Genomic DNA, 22,871 nt, shown 5'->3' on the forward strand with positions numbered 1-22,871 from the left:
CCCTTTAAATCGAAAAAACTGGTTTGGTCGTGTAGACGGAACCAGTTTTATTTGGCGGTAACTCGGCTAATTCCGAAATAACCGTGTACTGTAGACCAGGCCTTACGGTTGTAAAGTCAGGCACTCAAAAAAAGTTAATTCAGGCCCCCGTGCACAAGCATTATAATACAGTTTTAATTAAATGATCTCATGCCATATTCCACAGGAGTCCTGCCTCATTCAGTGCACAGGATGAAAGTTACTCAATTGTGCTGTTGTCTGTTAAGACTATTGGCCTCGTTGCTGTAGAAGTTGGAAGGCAGGGGACTGCAGCAAGAAAAAGGAGGGTCTCCTGGTTAAGGCAGTTGAATGCTGCCCTAGAGAAGTGGATTCTACTCCTGCCTCCGGCACAGATTTCTATGTGATACTGGGCAAGTCATGTAAACCAAGTTTTTATAGATGGCCACTAAGTGTGTTCTCTTTTAAAGATGCCCAACTTGAGATACCTGGGTCTGATTTGCAGAAGTGCCAAGCACCCACAGTTGCAGCTGAAGTCAATAGCAGCTGTTCTCTGAACATATAGTGATAAATATTCTGAAAAAATCAGGCTCTAGGCATCTCAAGCAGCATCCAAAATTAGAAGATACTTGACAATTTTGGCCTTCATCTCTCTGTGCCTCAGTTTCCCATCTGTACAATGGGGAGAATACCTTTCTACCTCACAGGGTCTGTGTGTGTTAAGGTAAGTTTATTGATATTTGTGAAGCATTCAGATATGACAGAGAATAGTATAATTAAAAAAACATGATGAAATTAATTCTTTGCATCAGGTCACCATCCCATGCTGCACTGACTCAACACCTGGCTTGGACAATTTCAACTAAACACTTAAAGTTTGTCCAAGTTATCAGTACCTGGAAACGGGGTTTTATAATGGAACATATTAGGCAACCTTAGCTATTGGCAGTGCTACCAGCTCTGCCTACAGCAAGTCACATCTAATCAGGACAGTGGGTAATGGACCTTTCGATGCCCACATCTCTATGTGAAAGTACCATAGAGTGCACTGTACATACCCTGAGCACACTTCTGGCAACATGTTGTCTCATTAACAAATCTATTTCCATTTCCTGCACAACCTCCATAAATGAAAGTCCTACACTTCTTCAGCGCATGATCAAAATACCACAACAAGTAGGTTCCTTTACAATGTCCAAGATCCTTCTCCAAGAGGCAAACACGGTCTGTATGAAGAACAAAAGGTTAAAATCAGAACATTGGAGATGAAGCAACTCGTTGAATCAGCCTAATCTGTTTTCTTTTGTTCTGATCTGCTTAGCACCATACAGTAATTTAAAATACAGGATTTCATCCACAAAACCGCTGAATTCAAAGTGATATGATCAGTTTCTACTAACTACTGACCAGCGTATACAGTAATAAAGCCCCTTAACTACAATGCATTCCTCAGCCAATCTCATCCCCAAATGTCTGCATAGAGGGGCTCTGCAGTGTTTCTCTGGAAGATTATCAAGTCTAGGCTCTGGCGGACTGGTTTGTTATCAATAAGATAGCCAGGGTTACCTATCATAGATATACTAAAAGGATAGATATACAACAGATTTGATTAGCTTAATGGCAGGTGTATAATGGGCCAAAGTCTACTCAGTTACACCCATTAGTTCAATGAGGTTGCACAGGTAACCAAGGGCCTAACTTAGTCCTGTGTGTTAGTAGGAATCAATTCCTCTATGACATGTGGTGTGGGACTTGAAAGTCTCATTTACTGGTCCAGATCTCTTACACTTACACAGCAGTGTAGAGTAGTAACTAGGACAATAACCTAGGACCCAAGAGATCTGGGTTCTGTTTCCTGACTCTGCCACTGATCAGGTGTGACCGTGGGCAAATCACTTCACTGGGGAGTATTCTTGTTTTAAGATTTTAAGTTCTCTGGGGTATGAACTGTCTCATGTGTTTATATAGCAGGTCCCTGATCTCAGCTGAGACTTCTAGGTGAAATTATAATATATTACACTGCACATGATGGCCGGGGGAAGATATTTTCCTTTGGATCAAGCCAGCAGTGTTATATATTTTAGGAAAGAAAGGCTGAGAATGTTGAGTGACACATCGAGTTCAGGATGTCTATCCCTGGTTAAGAATCTAAGCCTAAGTCACTTAAAGAGCATTACATGTGATTTCTTGGTGATATCACCAACAAATTCTTTATAACATCTCTTTTTAATTATAACGTTATAAGTCACAACCCCTATTCAAGAAGAGGAAATGCTTTCAGTAAAAAACTGCTTGTATGATCATGTTCTTATTTTTGTAAATGTAAATGCTAATTTTAAAGCTACCAATCCAAGGCTTTTGGCCACCTAATACATCACTAATACAATGAAATCCCATCAGCTTTACAGTAATCATTCAGCAACTCAGCCAGCCAGTCACCTACAGGAGCTCCCTCTCTAACCCTCCCCCCGTATTGTTGTAGAAGTACACACACAGAGCCCTCTCCAGAAACCCCATCAAACAAATGCAGAGCACCCAGAGGGTCACCAAATTCAGGCCATTTTGGAACAATGAGGGAGTAAGCTTCAGAATCCTGGGACCCTCATAGAGCATGCCCTGCCAACTACCCCCTCTTTTATAAAAAGGGGGATCCAGCTGACTGCAGTTGTTGCAGTATTCAGATTTAAGAACACACAAAGTAGAGAGACAATTGATGCTCTCTTGGATAGATTATTTCTACCCCAGTTCCCTATGTGTATTTCCAGGGGGCACCCTGACACAAAGTAAGGTAATTTCAAAGCCCAGAATTGATTCCCTTCATTCTCCCTCTCTATACTGTAGCTCTGAATGAAACCATCTGAATTTCCAATCCATGGGTTTAATGGTTTTCCTATAACACTCTGAGATGGTCCCTTCCATTCCAAGTGACTTATTCTCAGTGGTGATGAAATTTTTTGCAGCGTTACAATTGTAATAGCCTAATAAGGATTCCCACAGTTGTAGAATATGTGCATAGTACTACAGTGAAAAAGGCTGTATTTACTCTCAACTCAAATTCAGATATGTTTTGAGATCTACAGAGCAATTGTGTTCCTGTAAATGTGATACAAGAAACAGATTGGAATTAAGGTAACCTGATCAAAATTGTTTATTCTGCTGACATGGTCTATGGCAGAGTTGGAATTATAGACCAGATCCTCAACTGGTATAACTGATATAGTTCTACTTACTTCAATAGAGCTATACACTAATTTACACCAGCCGAGAATCTTGTTTTATTTGTTTATTTTAAACCACATTGAAAGATTGTTTTCCACTCCTTCATACTGGGGACTCAGGGTGACTAAAGGCACAATGTGATGATGTGCCACTCTTAGAAGAAACTTGACCTTTCCCATGATTTGTGTTTTGCCCAGAGTGACAGCTCTTTCCTGCCCTTGACAACACCTCAAAACTTTGAGACAACTGTCAAAACATACCTGATTCTGTCATTTCTGAGCATATCTGCAAAATACAATCCCTAGAATGGACATTTTTAAAGGCTACTTTGAGATCTTGGGTAACTGGTGATGTGAGCTCAGAGAATTGGAGGCAAACACAAACCTCAGAGGCAAACACATTCATTTTCACACTTCCACAGAACAGTGGTTTGAGCATTGGCCTGCTAAACCCAGGGTTGTGAGTTCAGTCCTTGAGGGGGCCATTTAGGGATCTGGGGCAAAAATTGGTGATTGGTCCTGCTTTGAGCAGGGGGTTGGACTAGATGACCTCCTGAGGTCCCTTCCAACCCTGGGGGAAAAAACAACAACAACAACAACAACCTGGATAAGGAAATAATAATCTTTACTCTAGTACCTTCAGATAAGAAACTCTTCAGTTCAACCATTTAATTGGCAGGACAGTGTCAAGAATTATAGTTATGAAGATGAGCAGTAGAAATTTGTCCCAAACTTGAGCCCTGAAGGAAGGCAGCTGAATTCAAAGGCACTGATCCCATATAGAGCACATTCTGGTAGCAGCAGTGCTTACAGCTGTAGTAGAAATTATCAGTAGTGGAGCACTATATACAGCAGACAGAGAAGGAACTGCAATCTCTTTTCCAGCTGCAGAAAAATAGCATTGGGGGAAGAAATTAAATGCTAGACAGACCGTTACAAGATCTCCCAAAGGCCTTGCCTATCTGGGCCTGTATTCTAGATTTTACAGTAAAATGATCTCAAGGATTCCAGTGGAAGATTTTTTGAACAACTAAAGCATTTTCCTTTGCAGTCTTTGTAACCCAAACCTTGCTTTATATTCTGTTATGCTTTAGCACAATGCTGCAGAGTATAAACAAAAGTGAAAGTGACTATACATTTCACTCAGTTTTCATAAAGAAAATAGAAAAGAGTACATGAAATAAGCAATCTCTGAATGCATCCAATGAAGTGAGCTGTAGCTCACGAAAGCTTATGCTCAAATAAATTGGTTAGTCTCTAAGGTGCCACAAGTACTCCTTTTCTTTTTGCGAATACAGATTAACACGCCTGCTACTCTGAAACTGTCCATTTTTAAAAAGTCTCCAGTTTTAATTACCTAAGATGTTATTCATAACAGGTAAGGAATTCTTTTAAACTGAAAGTTCTCCTACGTTTTGCAGTTTTACATACCAGTCTAATCAATTGTTAAACTGCCCATTTTCGTCTATGCAACAATGTGAGTGACATCGGGGTGAGATCCAACAATGTTATTTCCTTTAACTAGCTTTAGGGCTTGCTAACACTTACAGTAACTGCTTATGTAAATTTAATGTGACAGTCTCTTCAAACGCAATCTTACAAATTTCAGAGTAGCAGCCATGTTAGTCTGTATTCGCAAAAAGAAAAGGAGTACTTGTGGCACCTTAGAGACTAACCAATTTATCTGAGCATAAGCTTTCGTGAGCTACAGCTCACTTCATCAGATGCATCCGATGAAGTGAGCTGTAGCTCACGAAAGCTTATGCTCAAATAAATTGGTTAGTCTCTAAGGTGCCACAAGTACTCCTTTAATCTTGCAAATATAATCATAGTTGTGTACTCATGCTTCTAACACTATTAAGTGCTCAGGAGTATTTATTACATCCTTTCATTGGTCAAAACAGAACATTGTCTATCTAGCGCAATTAATTTCATTCCACTATGACTACAGCATTATGAACATGTTTGGCCTAAAGATTTTGGAGAGGGCTAGTTAAGTTAGCTTGGGTGTATTAAACAAACAAATAAAAAAAGCCTGACTCATTTTACATGAAGTGCACTGGGGATACAGAGAAGGACTCCAAGTTCTCACAGATCTTCTGATGAAATGCAACCCAACACTGTCCATTAGACTGAAACATTTGGCACTCATGCTGTGTTGGAGTTAACCAAGTCAGTCAATCAGAGAACAAAACCACAGAGAAAATTTAAAGGAGCTCTTAACTAATTTAGGAGCCCAAGTCCCATTAACTTGGTTAGCTAACTAAGCCACATGGGGCAAAACACAAAGCACAGACTTTTGCGTTGAAAATACTGAATACTCAAACTGTTTTCAAGTTTTAGATTTTCCTCCCTCCATGAATAGCTTATGAACAACTTTAAGTGAAATAGATTTGAGCACTTCATAATCTATCTGCAAAATTCAACTAATAAATGATGTGTTACAAATTATTTGCTTGTTGCTAGTATACCCCAAAGCATTTAGAGGGGTAGAACTAGAAAGAATGGAATGAAAACAACAGAAGGGAAATTTAGGCTGAGTCTCAGGGGGGAAAAAAACAAGTGTCCTAATAGCAAAGATCTCGTATGCTATGGAAGAGACTTCCAGAGGAAGTGGTGGATGAAACCTTGTCCAATCTATTTATATAAGTCCCAAGCCAAACACAGAAAAAATCCTGACAGGAACCATCCTGCACGTAGTGAGATGGACTAATGGGTCTTTTCCAGCTCTAATTTCTGTTTGTACAGTACACAGCAGTAGAAGCATGGCAGCTATTTCAGTGTCTGTAAATTGTAACTGTAGACAGACTGTATAATTTGCTCCCCTACATTAAACAAGTATGTTTGTAGCCAAAATACTCTGCATGATATTTCTCCTGCATTGTTTGTTGTAAGCCCCAAGACATCTGCCTCTGTGCTGCACATACTCAATTCTAGCTTTGTTTAAATAACTCTCCACTGTTCCCTGCATATATCTGATCCTAGTGCCACTTCGCTCTAGTGGATGTATCTGAACAAACAGGTTTGATGGCTCAGAACACTTTTGTCCTGGTCAGTTTCTATTCTAAAGCTCCGAGCAAGAATCTCTGGGCAAAATGCCTAACTGTTTGCAGGGCTAGCACAAGGCCCTCCTTAACTTAGGATGGGCTGAAATGACACTTGTGCTGCCTCATAATTGAATCATAGAATATCAGGGTTGGAAGGGACCTCAGGAGATCATCTAGTCCAACCCCTGCTCAAAGCAGGACCAATCCCCAATTTTTGGCCCAGATCCCAAACGGCCCCCTCAAGGATTGAGCTCACAACCCTGGGTTTAGCAGGCCAATGCTCAAACCACTGAGCTATCCCTCCCCCCTGGGAGAGTTGAGGGGGAATCCTAATTCATACGCTTATGGACTTGTCCATGGGACAGGCAAATGGGAGTTTTCCTGGGACTTAGTCTTGCAACATTCCTAGTTCCTTCTCTTTTACCGCATGCAAAGTAATTTTTCAAGCTCAGTTGTTCCCAGTGTTCAGCTGCAATCTGAATACAAAAGGCAGAACTGGCTCAAACTCCCTTTCCCCCAGGCCTCTGCCTGTTTCTAGGACTGAAGTAGGCCTTTTGAAGGTTTGTTTCCAGGTTCCAGATGGAACTGGAAGAAGAAATGGCAAAAGCAGCAGGAAGAAGGGGCGGTTATTAGGATTTTTCACCTGCTCTGAAGTGGGAAACCATGGGAGTCTCCTGAGAAACTATGTTCTTCATTAGTTTCCCAAAGCAGTTCAGATAAGCACCAGCACTTTTGGTTGCTTATATACACAGCAAACCCAAACTCTGAACTGACTGACAATATCCAAATGAGAATAAATCAGCCACCAATTTACAGGGCCTCAAATAGAGACCTTCTGTGGAGTGCTGGTGAATGAGCCAACACCTCATATCCACAGCCCTTAACTTTGAGATGCAGAGAAGGACCCAAGTCATAGTTTGGATCTGGACTTGCTTTAGACACTAAAAATAATGTCCAAGACACCCAGATGTAATTCTAGTACTTAAGGTGGTGAAATCTTGCCAGGAGGAGAGGATCAGGAAGTTATAGTATTTAATATGAACTGAATTTTTAATGTTATGAAATACTTTAAAGGCTGGAATTTTGCTACTAGCACCTTGAGGAATGTAGTGTTATCTCATAGGATGGAACTAAACTAAACTAAACGACTAGTTAAAAAAAACCCCAGAGTTATCTCCATCAAACATTTGACAGTTTATGTAATAAGGTAGAAGAGCCAGAGAAGTGTTTCCTATTTCAGGGTTGGCAATATTCAGTTTGGCATCAGTTACATATCTAAGATCCAATATCTCATAATCCTGCAGAGCTAAATAGAGGAGTTTTTCTACAACTGTAAAGGGGAGATCCCCAAACTGTCCAATAGAACATAGAGCACTTGCTTCTAGCCAGCTCTGAGGTACCAGACTTCAAATCATGTCCAGGGAAACCATCTTTAGGAAGTTTTAACAGATTTTTAAATATGTACTGACTATAATTTCTCTCCTTCTGAGTCCTACACAGTTAGACTCAGGGTCAATACTGTGGGAATTTCAGTGGCCATCAGGGACCTCCTCCCCCAGCTGGCAGTAGTATATAAAGCACACGTCATCTTGTTTCAGGAAATACACACTACCATTAACACTCAACAATCAATCCCTGTCTTTGCTGTTGCGTCTCACCTCTATTACAGGCATATTGCCTGCACCTAGGATGGCATCCTACATCAGGGAAGGCATTCCAGCAACTTCAGTCTCATCATCAGGTCCAAATGATATAATCAAATGTCAGGCTATAAAAGTGAAGGACCTGACCCTTATCAATGTCTAGAAACCTCCATCAACCAACTGGCCAACTCCTCTTCTCCCCACCTTCTCGAGACCTTCAGTCTACTGCGGCAATTTTAACTTACGCCGTTCCCACTGGGGATACGCTGATGACAATGTGGATGGAGTAAAGCTAGAGGAGTGGGTGTTGATGGTCAACCTGCAGCTTCTATATGATCCTAAGCAGCCACCACTTTCCATAGCAACAGATGGACTTTGCCTCTTCTACAATTAGAAGAAGCTATGCAGAGAATGGAAAAGTCAAAATAAAAGCCAGTCTGACTTACCATCATCTGGATAGATTAGTTCAGCTAACGTAGAGCATGTCTTCATACACTGCCTGTCAGTGAAGAAGCGATTTCCATTCCCACCAGCACCTCTGTATGCAAATGGTTTACAGCGATCTGTGGTTTTATCATAGTAGAGTCGGATCCCAATCTTGTCTCCATGTAGGCCTTCATCCATTGGCTCATTACATACTGCACCAGGAAACACCAAAATGGAAAGCATGTTACTCACAGATAAAGTCTACCTGGCAATATTTACAATGGCAAGAGGTGCTAGTTTATTCTGGAATAATTTCCCCATTTGGCCTGATAATGTTCTTTTTGCTACACTGAAGTGCCATTTTAAGACTGCTGGCCCGGTGTTCTTGCTGAGAGCGACCTCATGGTAGAGCTCTTACCAATGTGTAGCCATTGCCCCAAAGGGTGTAGGGGGTGGCACGAGAAAGAATCTGCTGTGGAGAGGCTGCAACGCCATTCCAAAGGCTGCTTCGACCCCACAGCTACACTGCAAACACATTCCCTTCCCTGAAGGAGTGAAGGCTAGAATATTTAGACTGTCTAAATCATTTTGCTTTGACATTTCTAATGATAAAAAATAAGCAGAATAACTTTTGTAAATGCATTTTGTAAAAAAGTTTTTTAAAAACCAGACATCATTCAAGCCTTCAGACAGAAAAAAAGGCACTAACTAAATTTCTCCTCTCCCCCCTTTTGGTGGTCACCTTTAGAGACGAAAAGCTATGCCAGTAGCTTCTTTCATGTTAGTTTTTAGAGCCAACCCTGTTAACAAACAGCCAAAAACCAAACAAGCTTTTTATATCTCACTCCAAACCTAACAAAATACCAATTCACTGTTCTGGCTGGACCACAGCTTGCTTTGAATTTCTGCACCAGTGGAAACTGTTCTACAAGTCTGCAATTGGGGTAACCTATTTTAACCATCCCGTACTGACTTAAAGCACAGGTTTCTCTGTTATCAGTCTGAACCCAAAAGACTGAGCTGTGAGTAAACTTGGAATTGGATAAGGGTTAATAGTTATCAGTCTGGTTCCATTTTAAAATATACCGTTAGCTCAGATGATTGGCAGCTGACACCAGTGAGTCACATCAGACAACTTAAAGATATTTTGGAAACAGCTGCAGAGTAGTTTGTTTGCAATCACAAGCAGACTGTTTAGTTCTTTGCTTTTGCTTTGCATTAGAGGAAGAGATGCATAGAAATTAACGAGCAATATTTCCCTGTTCTTTTGGCTTTTTTGTTTGAGCATATGATTATAGGACAACATAAAGCAGTCAGAGCACAAGACTTTGCACAGCAATGTAGACCCTCCAGGAGGAGCCAAGGTTATTTGGGGCCAGATTGTACCCATCCATTGCCTGGTAATGCTAGAGGGGAGGACACAAGGAGACTATATCTGCTCCCTCTAAGGCTATGTCTACACTACTGCGGTAAATTGACCTACTCTATGCAACTCCAGATACGTGAATAACGTAGCTGGAGTCGATGTACCTTAGGTCAAGTTACCATGGGGTCTACACCGCAGGGGGTCGACAGGAGAAAATCTCCCATCGACTTACCTTACTCTTCTCGTCGGGAGTAGAGTACAGGGGTTGACTGCAGAGCGATCTGCAGTCAATTTGGCGGGTCTTTACTAGACCCACTAAATCGACCACCGGTGGATCAGTCTCAAAGCATCAGTCTTGGTTGTAGTGTAGACCTGAAAGGGCCAGACATAGTCAATCTCTGTGCTCTGATTCTATCAGCACAAGCTGACCAGAGGAAGGATGGAATGGGGCAGTGAAATCATTGTCCCACCTCCTTCCTTTTGCACTGGCTAATGGTTCTGGCCAGCTGCAGAGAGGGAAGCACACTGCACCAGTGGGCATTATCTCTAATGTACAGACAGGGAATTGAGGCAGATGCCAAGAGTCAGCGGCAATGTTAGGAACTGAAATTCAGAATCCTGCAAGATGAAGATTGTGAGAGTGCAGCCCTGAGCCATCATTCTTCGTCGTGCAGGCCCGGGTCAAACCGTAATTGCCTTAAAGACTCAGCTCCTCCTGGATAAAGCTCAGTCTGAACATGACTCTTAGCTACCCATGAGCCACTAACATGAAGCAAACTGATGGGAACAGGCCCTGCCATTTGACAAGGACCCTATGATCAGCGTAGGTCATGAGGCACTGATTACTGATATTGGTTTGTTGTTACCCTCACACACATTTCTGAGTCAGTGGCCAGCCCTCATTGCTGCTCCTTCTCTCACTTTAATTGCCCACAATGGCTACTCAGGTGCAGGTAAGAGCTGCACTTACCACTGCAGCCCCCTGGATAATAATCCTACCATTGTGAGCAGGGGCAGTGGGATAGAGGCAGAACGTGGGAGCTAGCTGCCAAAGGAAGCCTCCACAGCAGAGAACTAGAGATCGGGGACCAAAAGATGAACAGAGAAGCATCCTGTTGCTGGCACATGGCCAGCACTAGACACAGCAAGAGGATACAGTCCAATGGTCTTGTGACAGCCCTGGCCAAGCTCCCTATGCCAGACGCTCACCAGACTGCTATGTTTGGATATACACGCTGGGCTCATGTGCTTTTAAGCTTCCCTTGGTCTGGCTAGGCTCCTGTACAGTTTCTGGCACAATTCCTGGCCAGTACCTCCTCTGGAAATGGGATCCCATGGCCAAGATGCCCTAGGCCAGTGCTGAACACTCCAAGGCTTCCCAGTAGGTGCCAAGAGAACTATAATACAAACTGCCTTCAAGCTAGTCAGTGACTAACCCTCTTGCAGTAAACTAAGGGGGGAGGTGTGACATTCTTTACCTTGGGGGAGCGTGCTGTAACCCCCATATTTCTCATTTTCATATAATCATGATCTTATGTATAAAGCATGCCTTGTAATGGGGAAAGATTATGACCTGCTGAAAGTCATTTCTCTATCCATATATGTATATCATTAACGCATATGAAGTTATGAGAATTGTGTAGTATGGGTGTTACTAAAACATGCTGTAAATTGGGGGAAATCAACCAGATATTTGCTCCCCAGAGGCAACAGCAAGGAAAGTAACCAATGCCGGGCGGGGTGTCAAACAACTCATCAACAGCCATTGTTCAGCAAGGGAGCTACAATGCAATGACGCACCTGCATGAGGCTACACCGGGGAATTGCTCAACCTTGCTTTGAGAGACTCAGTAATGCTCACCTGACTCTGATAGGGCGGAAGGGCAAAGCCAAGAGGAAGGAGAGGACATGATAAAAGAAAAACACATTTGCCATGCTCGTCCTCTCTCTTCCACCTACATCCACAGACACCACACCAAGCAACTGAAGCGCTGATCAAAGGGGAGAGCCTGGCTGAAGAGCAACCAGCCAGCCTGTGGTGAGAAGCATCTAAGTTTGTAGGGGCATTGAAAGTGTTAAGATCAGCTTAGAATGCATTTTACTTTTATTTCATTTGACCAAAGCTGACTTGTTATGTTTTGACTTATAATCACTTAAAATCTATCTTTATAGTTAATACATTTGTTTGTTTATTCTACCTGAAGCAGTGTGTTTGGTTTGAAGTGTGTCAGAGGCTCCCATTGGGATAACAAGCCTGGTACATATCAATTTCTTTGTTAAATTGACAAACTTATATAAGCTTGCAGCATCCAGTGGGCATAACTGGACACTGCAACAAGGAGGTTCCTAGGGTTGTGTCTGGGACCGGAGATATTGGCTAGTGTCATTCGGTTGCACAGTCCAAGGAGCAGCTTACATGCCAGAGGCTGTGCATGAACAGCCCAGGAGTGGGGGTTCTCACAGTAGTGCAAGGTAAGGCTGGCTCCCAGAGTGAAGGATTGGAGTGACCTAGCAGATCACCGGTCCAGATAACACCAGAATGGAACATTACACCCACCCTGAAAGAAATCTTTTCTGAATCCCCTCTTCTGGCCCGTAAACTCTCCATGCTCAAGCTCCCCATAGACCAGGACACACCAATTCAAAGCGGCACCGGACACTGCCAGAACAACAGACGCAAAACCTGCAGCCATCTCTATACCACTACAATGATCAACACCCGCCGCAGCACACCTTTCAAGATCTATGGGTCCTACACATGCCTATCACAACATATGGTGAACCACCTCCAGTGCACTAAATGTCCCAAAAGAAACTATGTGGGAGAAGCCAGACAATCACAATGCTCTCAAATAAACTCACACAGGAAAACGATAAAAAACAAAAACATCACATCACCTGTGGGTGAACACTTTTCACAAAGTGATCACTCTATATCTGACCTATCAGTCCCCATCCTCAAAGGAAACCTGCACAACACTTTCAAGAGATAAGCATGGGAGCTGAAATTCATAACTTTGCTAGACACTAAATATCATCGAGTGAATATAGACACTGGATTTATGGCTTATTACAACAATCTATAACCCACTAACAACCCCTCCCCCCCGAACTGCTCCCTCTCTATGACTGGAGAGGTGTTAACAGGCCACTTCACCTTGAAATATGTCTTAACTATTTATGCTAAACAATCTATTCCATCTTGTGTTTAGCTGTGACATTCTGCACAAGGGCTTGTCTATGCTTAAAATGCTGCAGTGGTTCAGCTGCGCCAATGCATCTCTGTGCCACTATAGCACTTCAAGAAAGACGTTACCTATGCCAACGGGAGGGCTTTTCCTGTTGTCATAGGTAATCCACCTCCCCAAGAGGTAGTAGCTATGTCACTCTCCCATCAACACAGTGCTCTCTACACCAGGATTTAGGTCAGCATAACTGCATCACTCAGGAGTGTGGAAAATCCATATTGTCTGGAAACCAAGACTAATAGCAGACTGGTATAAAAACAAGCACTGCACTCTGTATCTTTATATAGAGTCGCATGGGATGGGAAAAAGTGTAGACAAATGGTTAATTATACATATTGCAGCTGATGAGCAATGGGCATATTTAAAACAATCAAGTCAAACATCACATGCAGAACAATCCTACAGCAAAGTAAAAGGTGGCCTCAGATTAAATCTAGAGGAGTATTTTTTTTTAAAAAATTGGGCATCATTAGCATAAAATTCTACATGAAAGTATTGCAATTGTGCATACAATTCAGTTTGTGATTTCCATCATTTGCTGGTTTGGATGAATATTTTATATATGTAACACTTACATCTCCAAAACTGTAAATGAAACTTTACCAAGCTATTGTCAAAAAGAAACCTACTGAAAATCTTAATTTGGGTGTATTTCTTACAAGATAAATGTCAGACAGTATCAGCAACAATGCACTTTTAGTTAAAACTTGACAAGGTTCAAAGTATTTGATGCAGATCTATTATTTTGTAGTCACACAAGTGGCAATATATTGCATCCATGACAATACAATACTGGATTGTAACATTAGGTATATTTTTCAAGCCATCTTTTCCTAAAACTGATAACAACTCATGTCAAAAGAAACAAATCCAAAACCACTTAGCACCCATCCCTAATCTCACTTGAAATAGTCTGCTAGACAGCCATGAAATCATGTTTACTGGAGAAAATAATATTCCTTGTATTTATGTAACACTAGTTAAAGAGGTGATCACAGCATGCTTATACTTGTGAGGGGGAAGATGGAAAGTATATTATGCTATGGGTACTGCATAAAAAATGTCAGAGGGCAGGTGAAAAGTAACTTCTGCAAAGGTAATTTGAAGGAGGCAGCATGTAATTTACAGGTGGGGATTTGGCCAGGGCATTGGATTTTTCAATTCCTTCCAAAAAGCTCCATAACCATGTAGTCTATAATGACCAATGGTCAGCGCCTTGGTGTTATACATCATACAAAATACAAAGGTATGTTAAAGAAAGTAGCTCTCTTACCTTCCAATCTTGCTGATGTAAAGAAAACAAGGCAAGTACAAAATAAAACCACAGTGAGCGCAATTCTACAGCTGTTCATTGTGCTTCTGGACTTGCACTCATCCCCCCTTTGCCTTGGAAAACACACTATCTACTGTCCACACTGCTTATCTGAAAGTGCAAAGTTCACTTCAAAGATCAGTCTTTTTGCCAATCATTCATAATGCAACATGCACTAATTATTAATAGCTGGCTAGCTACTGTAAAGAACTCTTAAATTTCTTGATGCATTCCTTCTGATAAATAAAATTGGCCCCCCTCTCTCCTCCCAGCTTGTTTGCTTCACAGTAGACTCTTCTGCCCAGATACACAGAGCCTCATTCACAAAGAGTTTTCTGGGAGAACCTTCATCCCGATCTCGTCATTCATTCTGCTAAGGTGGCAAGAGTCATAGTGACCAAATATACCTTGCACCCTGGAGGACTGAACAATCACTTTTCCAGAGACTGAAGTTATAGCTGCCCGTCATGCGCTGGCTGATAGGAATAACAGAAGTTACTGCTGAAAGCTCACCCAGTTGAGAACTGGGTTTTGGAAGAGAGCAATACTATAGGTCTATTGATTCCTCAAGCTACTGGTCCTCCACTAGAAACCAAATGCAAGATTCAAATTGAATCTACTGGAATTCCTATTAAAAGTCAGTTCCATTTGTAATTGCTCTTCACCCCCTCTGGAATTATGTTTCTGGGCTTCTCTTGTGTGGCTGCGAGATGCGAAGCAACAGGATAAGAATGGCAGCAGCTGAAACTGAGACAGAGAGGGTTTGAAGACAAAAGACTGTGGAATGCTTTGACCAGGGGAACCTATTGTCTCACAAAAGCATGTGCCTCCCAGCTTCTCCCTTCCCTAGCTGGCTGTGCCCATTGAACTCAATGGTGTATGCTCAGATGTAACTGAGGGCAAAATTCAGCCCCTGAAGTTTTGAGATATTTGGATTCAGGGTTTTGGTTTAGTCCTACCTCTATTTACTAGAGCTATAGCCCCATATATTTGGGCTGCTCTCTCAAGCAAGCTCATCTCCCATCCAGAATACTGCAAGATTTAACTAGGCCCCAAGCCTACGTTTGGCACATAACAAAAGGAACTGATGCTTTCTGATACCTGGCTGAAAAGTGCAGTAGGTCCTAGGTATTACTGTAGCTATGAGCTCTATTGCTCTCACCCCCTTGAATGCCAATTTGTTGCTTTCCACAATAAAGCTGCAGGCTGAAAAGCAGCAGTAGCAATTCAGCGGGAGAGCTATTCCTCCTACGTCAGTGATTAAAGGAAGAGCTTGTATGTTTACATGAAACAGATATCAGATCTTGTTTCTGCCAGATCCTGGGTCACTTGTGAGAAGCGCCTGTAACCAGCACTGCAGCCAGACCCAACGAGAGCTTGGTTGGTATGATGACCAGTAAACAGGTTTTCACCTGCCAGTGCACATTGTTCCAAGAAGAGGGCATTTCTAGCACTAAAGGCAAAGGGTGCACGCTGAAGGCTGCAGCTACTAGGGTTAGTTCCTGAAAGATACATCTGCTTCACTTGTCAGGCAACAAAAATTTTTATCATCCTGCACTAGGCTGGATATGATTCTTCCAAGGATGTTAGACAACAACTTCCTTTATTGCCTATTAATTCATAAATGCAATTCTGAACAGGATGAGAGACATTAAGGAAATCAGTGTCAAGGCAACAAGGAACTCACTCAACACAAAAATACCCCACATAAAATCCTGTCAACTGGAACAGTCTGGTTCAGGGGCAGGCAAACTTTTTGGCCTGAGGGCCGCATCAGGTTTTGGAAATTGTATGGAGGGCTGGTTAGGGGAGGGGGGCATGGCTCCCCCCCCACTTCTGGCCCTTGATGGCCGCCCCCAGACTCCTGCCCCATCCAAACACCCCCTGTTCCCTGATGGCCCCCGTGAGAGCCCTGCCTCATCCACCCCCCCCCCGCTCCCTGTCCCCTGACTGTCCCTGGAACCCCTACCCCTGATTGCCCCCCACTGCCCCATCCAACCCCTCCTCTCCTTCCTGACTGCCCCCCCGGGACCCTTGCCCCATCCACCACCCCTTCTCCCTGTCCCCTAACTGCCCCCCCCGGGACCCTCACCCCTGCCTGCCCCCCGCCGCCCCATCCAACCCCCCACTCCTTCCTGACTGCCCCCACCGGGACCCCTGCCCCCATTCAACCCCCCTGTTCCCCACCCTCTGACCGCCCCGACCCCTATCCACACCCCCACCCCCTGACCACCACCCTCAACTCCCCTGCCCTCTATCCCACCACCCCTCTCACCGCACTGCCTGGAGCACTGGTGGCTGGCCACGCACCACGCAGCACAGAGCACCGGGTGAGGCCGGGCTCTGCAGCTGCGCTGCCCCAGGAGCTTGCTGCCCCGCCGCCCAGAGCATTGCGCCGGCAGCGCAGTGAGCTGAGGCTGCGGGGAGGGAGAACAGCGGGGGAGGGGCCGGGGGCTAGCCTCCCAGGCCAGGGGCTCAGGGGCCGAGCAGGAGGGTCCCGCGGGCCGGATGTGGCCCGTGGGCCGTACTTGCCCACCTCTGTTCTAGTTTAACAATGGACTGCCCCCTCTAGGAGTTCATTGAAAGATGAAGAGAACAAAAACGGAAGGTTTACACAAACTATTTAATCTTTAAAACTAAACATGCTGCAGAGGTGGGGGCAATAGGCATTGGCACTAGCCTTACACCAGCGTTTATGTTCCAATATAGATCAAGTGTAGACTCAGCCTAATCCCTCTGTTTATGCACCCAACAGAACTTACCAGCCAACTGGGACAGCGGAGTGACATCTAGTGTCTTCTCAAGAGAGACTCAAGAGCCACATAAAAAAGTAGAAAGAAAAGGAGTCCTTGTGGCACCTTAGAGACTAACCAATTTATTTGAGCATGAGCTTTCGTGAGCTACAGCTCACTTCATCAGATGCATACCGTGGAAACTGCAGCAGACTTTATATATACACAGAGAATATGAAACAATACCTCCTCCCACCCCACTATCCTGCTGGTAATAGCTTATCTAAAGTGAGCATCAGGTTAGGCCATTTCCAGCACAAATCCAGGTTTTCTCACCCTCCACCCCCCCACACACAAATTCACTCTCCTGCTGGTGATAGCCCATCCAAAGTGACAACTCTTTACACAATGTGCATGATAATGAAGTTAGGCCATTTCCTGCACAAATCCAGGTTCTCTCCTGGATTTGTGCAGGAAATGGCCTAACTTCATTATCATGCACATTGTGTAAAGAGTTGTCACTTTGGATGGGCTATCACCAGCAGGAGAGTGAATTTGTGTGGGGGGGTGGAGGGTGAGAAAACCTGGATTTGTGCTGGAAATGGCCTAACCTGATGCTCACTTTAGATAAGCTATTACCAGCAGGACAGTGGGGTGGGAGGAGGTATTGTTTCATATTCTCTGTGTATATATAAAGTCTGCTGCAGTTTCCACGGTATGCATCTGATGAAGTGAGCTGTAGCTCACGAAAGCTCATGCTCAAATAAATTGGTTAGTCTCTAAGGTGCCACAAGGACTCCTTTTCTTTTTGCGAATACAGACTAACACGGCTGTTACTCTGAAACCTGTCATAAAAAAGTAGCTCAGAACTGAGAAACTTGGACAAAGCTGGGACCAAGACTGGCACAGCACCCAGCTGCACTATGCCTCATTGCTATTAGTTTCATTTTAATGTGCACTAGTCTCAACATTTTATGAAGCAAACATCCCATAGGATACCACTAGGTGTCACTATGAACCAGAGTGGTTTTGATATTTCAGAAGCTGAATTAATTCCTTCTTTTGGTTCTAGCTGATCTTTTTGTTTCTGTTCTGTTTCCAGTATGCACCGTACCTAATAGAAAATCTGTTCAGCTGTTTGCTTTTGCCACTTAGCCATACGATCAGTACAATTCTTTTATGGGCACATATCCATGGAACTTTGATATTGCTCATGTCAAAGGATTTTCGCCTCCATTTCAATCCCACTTAATTTTTAAAGTTAAAGACGCATTTTTCAGTCAAGCCATTTCAAAGTTTGCAATATGCAAACTCTTACTGTCTTAGACAAGTCGCCCAACGCTTGTCCTTAAAATCAGAATGACTCCTCCCCACAATTCCATCGTGATGCATCTTCTTGTGCTTTTCATGGGTGAGGTGTGCCATACATTCACCATGGGCACTGTGCTTGCAGGATGATTAAAGGAAAAATGAAGGTCCAAGCCACCCATCTCCCATTAAGATAAATGAAAAAGACTCCCAGTGACTGCTGGGAGCTGTATAAGGCACTTAAGCTTCACTCCTAGAAATCCAGTTTGGCTAGGAGGTCAATAAGAAACCACATTAATAAAAGCAGGTTCTCAATAAACAGCCTTATTTCTTCAGGCTTTCGAGTGGGCTGGCTACCATGGAACTGCAGACCGGGCCAAAAAGAGAGCTCCAAAGTGGGTCAGTTGCTGTCAAGGGGTCATATGAATAACACTATCCAAAGCCTAATGTTCTTATAAACTAATGAAATTACCTCATTGACCAATGATCAGGCATTTTGGAGACCATTTTAATATCCAGATCCCCAATTTAATTCCTTGCTAGAATGGATTCCTCACACATAGAGATAACCTTTCATCTGATTATTACTTACTTGGGACCATGTGACAACTTTCCAAGAAAAGCATTTAAGGAGCTAAATATGAAGAAAATCCACAAGATACAGTAAGTCATTCATAGTAAATAGCAGCATAACATCTGTTCCATGAGAAAACCAAGATGTGGCAAACTACAGGGGTTGTGGCTATGGGAGCGACATAATCCACAGATAACTTGTTTGGGGACACTCTGTAACACCATGCTCCATAACAGGGGCCTACGGGTCAAGATGGGCATAAAGATGCAGAGAATATTTCTGAGCCCTGCAATCTGAAATTGCTGTGAGCGTGTGGGCCTCAAATCATACACTCTTCTCCCACTTATTTCCACCCAAGTCCATCAAGAGCTTGATATCATACACAAAGGTATGTATGGCTGGTAAGATAATGGCAAGTTACTGCAGTGATGTGCAGTCTTTTCTGCAGAAAAAGAATGTTGTTTCCAGGCTCTCCCACAACTCCTCCTGCATTTCCACAAACCACACCTCCCCAGTGCCATTTTTCAGTTGTAATTGTGTGGCATCCATCCAAGGAGGAATTTTGAGAAGCACTTGGGCTTTCAAGGCTGTATGTGATAGAAAGCTGCTCTGCTCTTCCGTCTGCACATACAACTAGAGAAAAATACTTCCCCCACAGTTACTTTTCTGTATGCTACACAATACCCAGCAGGTCTTACCATTTTTATTCTCTCTAGAATGCACTTTGCCATTGGGCAACTGTCAATTTTCAGCTTAACTTCTACCCAAGCCAGAACCAAAGTAGAACTTTCTCAGATTTCAGCTGGGAGTTGGCGGGGAGGGGCCATGGATGAATTTGGATCCGAACCTCCAACATCTGATCTGAATTTTATGGGCATATCATTATAATGGGACCAGATCCTGCCACTGAGTTGTACTTAAGTCTCCCCTTGTCTTCAGTGAACCAACAGCAATTTATGGTCTAATGTGAGAGTCTGGAAAGTTCAAGCTATGCCATCTCATGTTCACATTTAAATTTATATAGCACTCTAGTAACACCCTGCTATATAGTAAATACGTGGGGATCTTGCCTTGAAGACTTAACAATATTAAAATACAATGTACAATGCAGTACAAGACACAACACTGAATACCACCTTTAGAAGTGGAAACCTTTACACAAAAGATGGCTTTTTTTTTTTTTTTTTTTTTAAGTACAGGAGGACGTTTTTCAGCATATTAAATAGGAAGCCTGGATAAACAATACGGGGTCATATGAAAAGTAGCACATAACTGGTGTGAGTAAAGGACAAAAAAAGCCATAGCTATAATAGATGCTTGGATGGAGGGGTAGGCAGCATGGAGATCTGGGCAGAATGATATTTTTGTATTTTTCCACATAATGTATGTTAACACATGCAAGGGTATCAGGTGCTACTCCGAAAGTTACAAACCTATTGCCAGATTCTTAGTTCTTAATTAGCCCCTTTGAAGCTACTCAACAGGAGTAAGGGCCTCAGAATGTGGCTCAGTAATGCTACGATATCTTCAGATGAAAAGCGCTGCAGATATGAAGTTATGTTATATTAAGCCTCAACACCTTACTCTCTACAAGCAAACATTATCCCCACTTTATAGCTGTGGAAAGAGAGGTAAAAAGATGTAAGATGTCTTGCCTAAATTAACAGTGACAGAGATAAGAACAGATCCTACAACTCCTGACCAAGAGTCCCTTGCTCCAACTGCTAGACAACACTCCCTTCCCTAATGAAACGGGGTCATGAAATGAAATAACCTATTGCAAGGCAAGGCATGTGTGCAAAAAGACGGAGTTTAGAATTTCTATGGGAACCTCAACTTTAAATATCCTTATTATGGGATTATAATCTCAGTTTTACCATTGCACTAAGGTAGTTCTGTTTAGCAGGTAGAAAACTCAGGCTCTGCTGTGTCATATCTATTACCATTTCTTTATGCCTTGTTTCTCCCCGTAGCAGTTCAGAGACAACATTCCATCCCAGCACTTTAGTTCTCATCCAAAGAGCCTGGCTCATGCTTTCCCAAGGCTCTTCAAAGCAATGACAGCAAGGCTGCGTCTCCTGTCATTGGCAGGCATCTGCTCATTACCTCTGTAATGCTTAAACCAGAAAAAAAGATTCCAGTGTGCAGGGCAGCCATGACTTCTCCAAGTTACATTGGAATTTACACTGGTAAAACACCTTGAACCTGAAGAGCCCTGAAACAAATTAAACACTTCACTTTGCAGAAATGACATTTAAAAAATTTAAGTAAAGTTCAGTATTAAAACATATTTCAAAGGGTAAAAGATGTACTGCCATGAGTACAGTTATTTGTAGCTAGATCCGTCTGAGACCATTTGTGCCTAGAAAGTCATAATCCTTTAATATTTGTATGTATAAACGGGAACGATAAAAAAAAGTTGGACACATCATTATCTAAAACATATGCACTGCTATAGTAAGAAGACTGGTAGGATAAGTGGCCATGAGATTATACATAAAGAAAATTAAAGGGGAACACAACCTGCAGTTAATGCACGTTTCCTTTTGTGATTATATCATGCTATGAATGCACTTAACAAATGCTAAACTCTACTACAACTACACAAGAGCTAAATGGTTATCACATGCTCCAGTATGGATATGTTGCATCTTGCTAAGTAGCTAAGTATGTGCTAGTTACTCAGTTACCTATAAAATTTACTACTTTTTTGCTTCGATAAGTTTGTTACACATAAATATGCCCTCTCTTTCAGCAGATATTGGGATAATAGTACACAGAAGATGCAGTCACTTAACAGATATCCTATTCTACATACATGGATTTTAGCCATTGGCCTCTCCAATGACCTGACATTAAAAAAAACAAAAAACAAAAAACCCAGAGCCGCTCAGTGTTCCACTTTAGACACTTGTCAGAACATTTCAGGCAGTCAGAGAAATTGATGAATGAAAATCTTGGTTTAGAAGACATTTGATTTTGGGGACAGATATCCAAGTTCAGGTGGGAAAAATGGTGCATGCCAGTCGGATGTAGATACCTAATGTGTGCTTTGCAATAAACCTTTCAAGGAAATTCTGCTGAATTTTAGTCAGGGGAGATTGCTCTCTCTCAGCTACCTGCCTGTTTCTCTCATCTGATGCTCAAGAATAAAAAAAATCACCTGAAATGCTCTTGTCTCCCAGCTTCCCCTTTGTGCCATTTCAGTCCACTCTCATTTAGTCCATTTGTGCAACTCCCAACAAACCTACACTCACAACAAAATCCTAAACTGTATCCTCATTCGAAATGCATGGGTTCAAAGGTGACACCAACCCTGCCATGTGCCCCAGGGTAAAAACAGCAGAGAGGAACCAGCTGAAATTCCAGCCAGTAAGAGCAGATGCAACCAAAGCAGAGACCTTCACACCCATGGTCAGAAATTCCTACAGACTCGACTGGACTTTCTGTGCCTGGTGCCAGTTTGCTCCATCCCACTCTGTCATCCTCCCACACAGTCACTTCACCTCAGGTTCACTGCATACCTTCCTCTCTCATCCTTTTCTCCTCTGCCCTGTCCCCATTACTGCCCTTCCCTTCCCTTTGAATTTAGCTGATCCCCTCTTAAATGACCCTCCACCCAAAATCATGGCACTAACGTGTCATGTGTCTCCATCAGACTGTTCACTCTATTTGTGCGTGAGACCCCTTCCCCACCCTGTGTCTCACTTGTCCATTTAGATTGTAAGCTCTTCAGGGCACAGACTGTGTAAACTCTATGTTGGTACAGCACCTAGCACAACCAGGGCCCTGTTCTCGGTTGGCCTTTGGCCATAATAAATAAGATTACTAATAATAATCAGCAGCCAACCAGCAAAACAAACAGAGCATTAAAAACATGATCACTATAGCTCAAGTCCCATCCCCTTCTGACTACCTCCAGCCCAGCCTACAAAAATATAATCAATGATCATAATAGAGGCTTACAAGATACTGCAAAGAACCATGAGAGGGGGCAGTG

General features: G+C 42.9%; 1 protein-coding gene across 1 annotated transcript in view; it reads right to left on the minus strand.

Moving 5' to 3' along the window:
• Positions 1-868: 868 nt before the first annotated feature.
• Positions 869-22,871, minus strand: part of APH1B (aph-1B gamma-secretase subunit) — a 106,985-nt gene continuing 84,982 nt past the window's right edge. The window contains exons 5-6 of the mRNA XM_077829234.1: positions 8,352-8,543; positions 869-1,223 (exon numbers count right to left, since the gene is read on the minus strand). Coding sequence (XP_077685360.1) covers positions 1,021-1,223; positions 8,352-8,543 — 395 coding nt within the window. The 3' untranslated portion in view covers positions 869-1,020. The remainder of the gene's footprint in view (positions 1,224-8,351; positions 8,544-22,871) is intronic.

Source organism: Eretmochelys imbricata, chromosome 10 (assembly GCF_965152235.1).
Source record: "Eretmochelys imbricata isolate rEreImb1 chromosome 10, rEreImb1.hap1, whole genome shotgun sequence".
In the NCBI taxonomy this organism is placed as follows: Eukaryota; Metazoa; Chordata; order Testudines; family Cheloniidae; genus Eretmochelys; species Eretmochelys imbricata.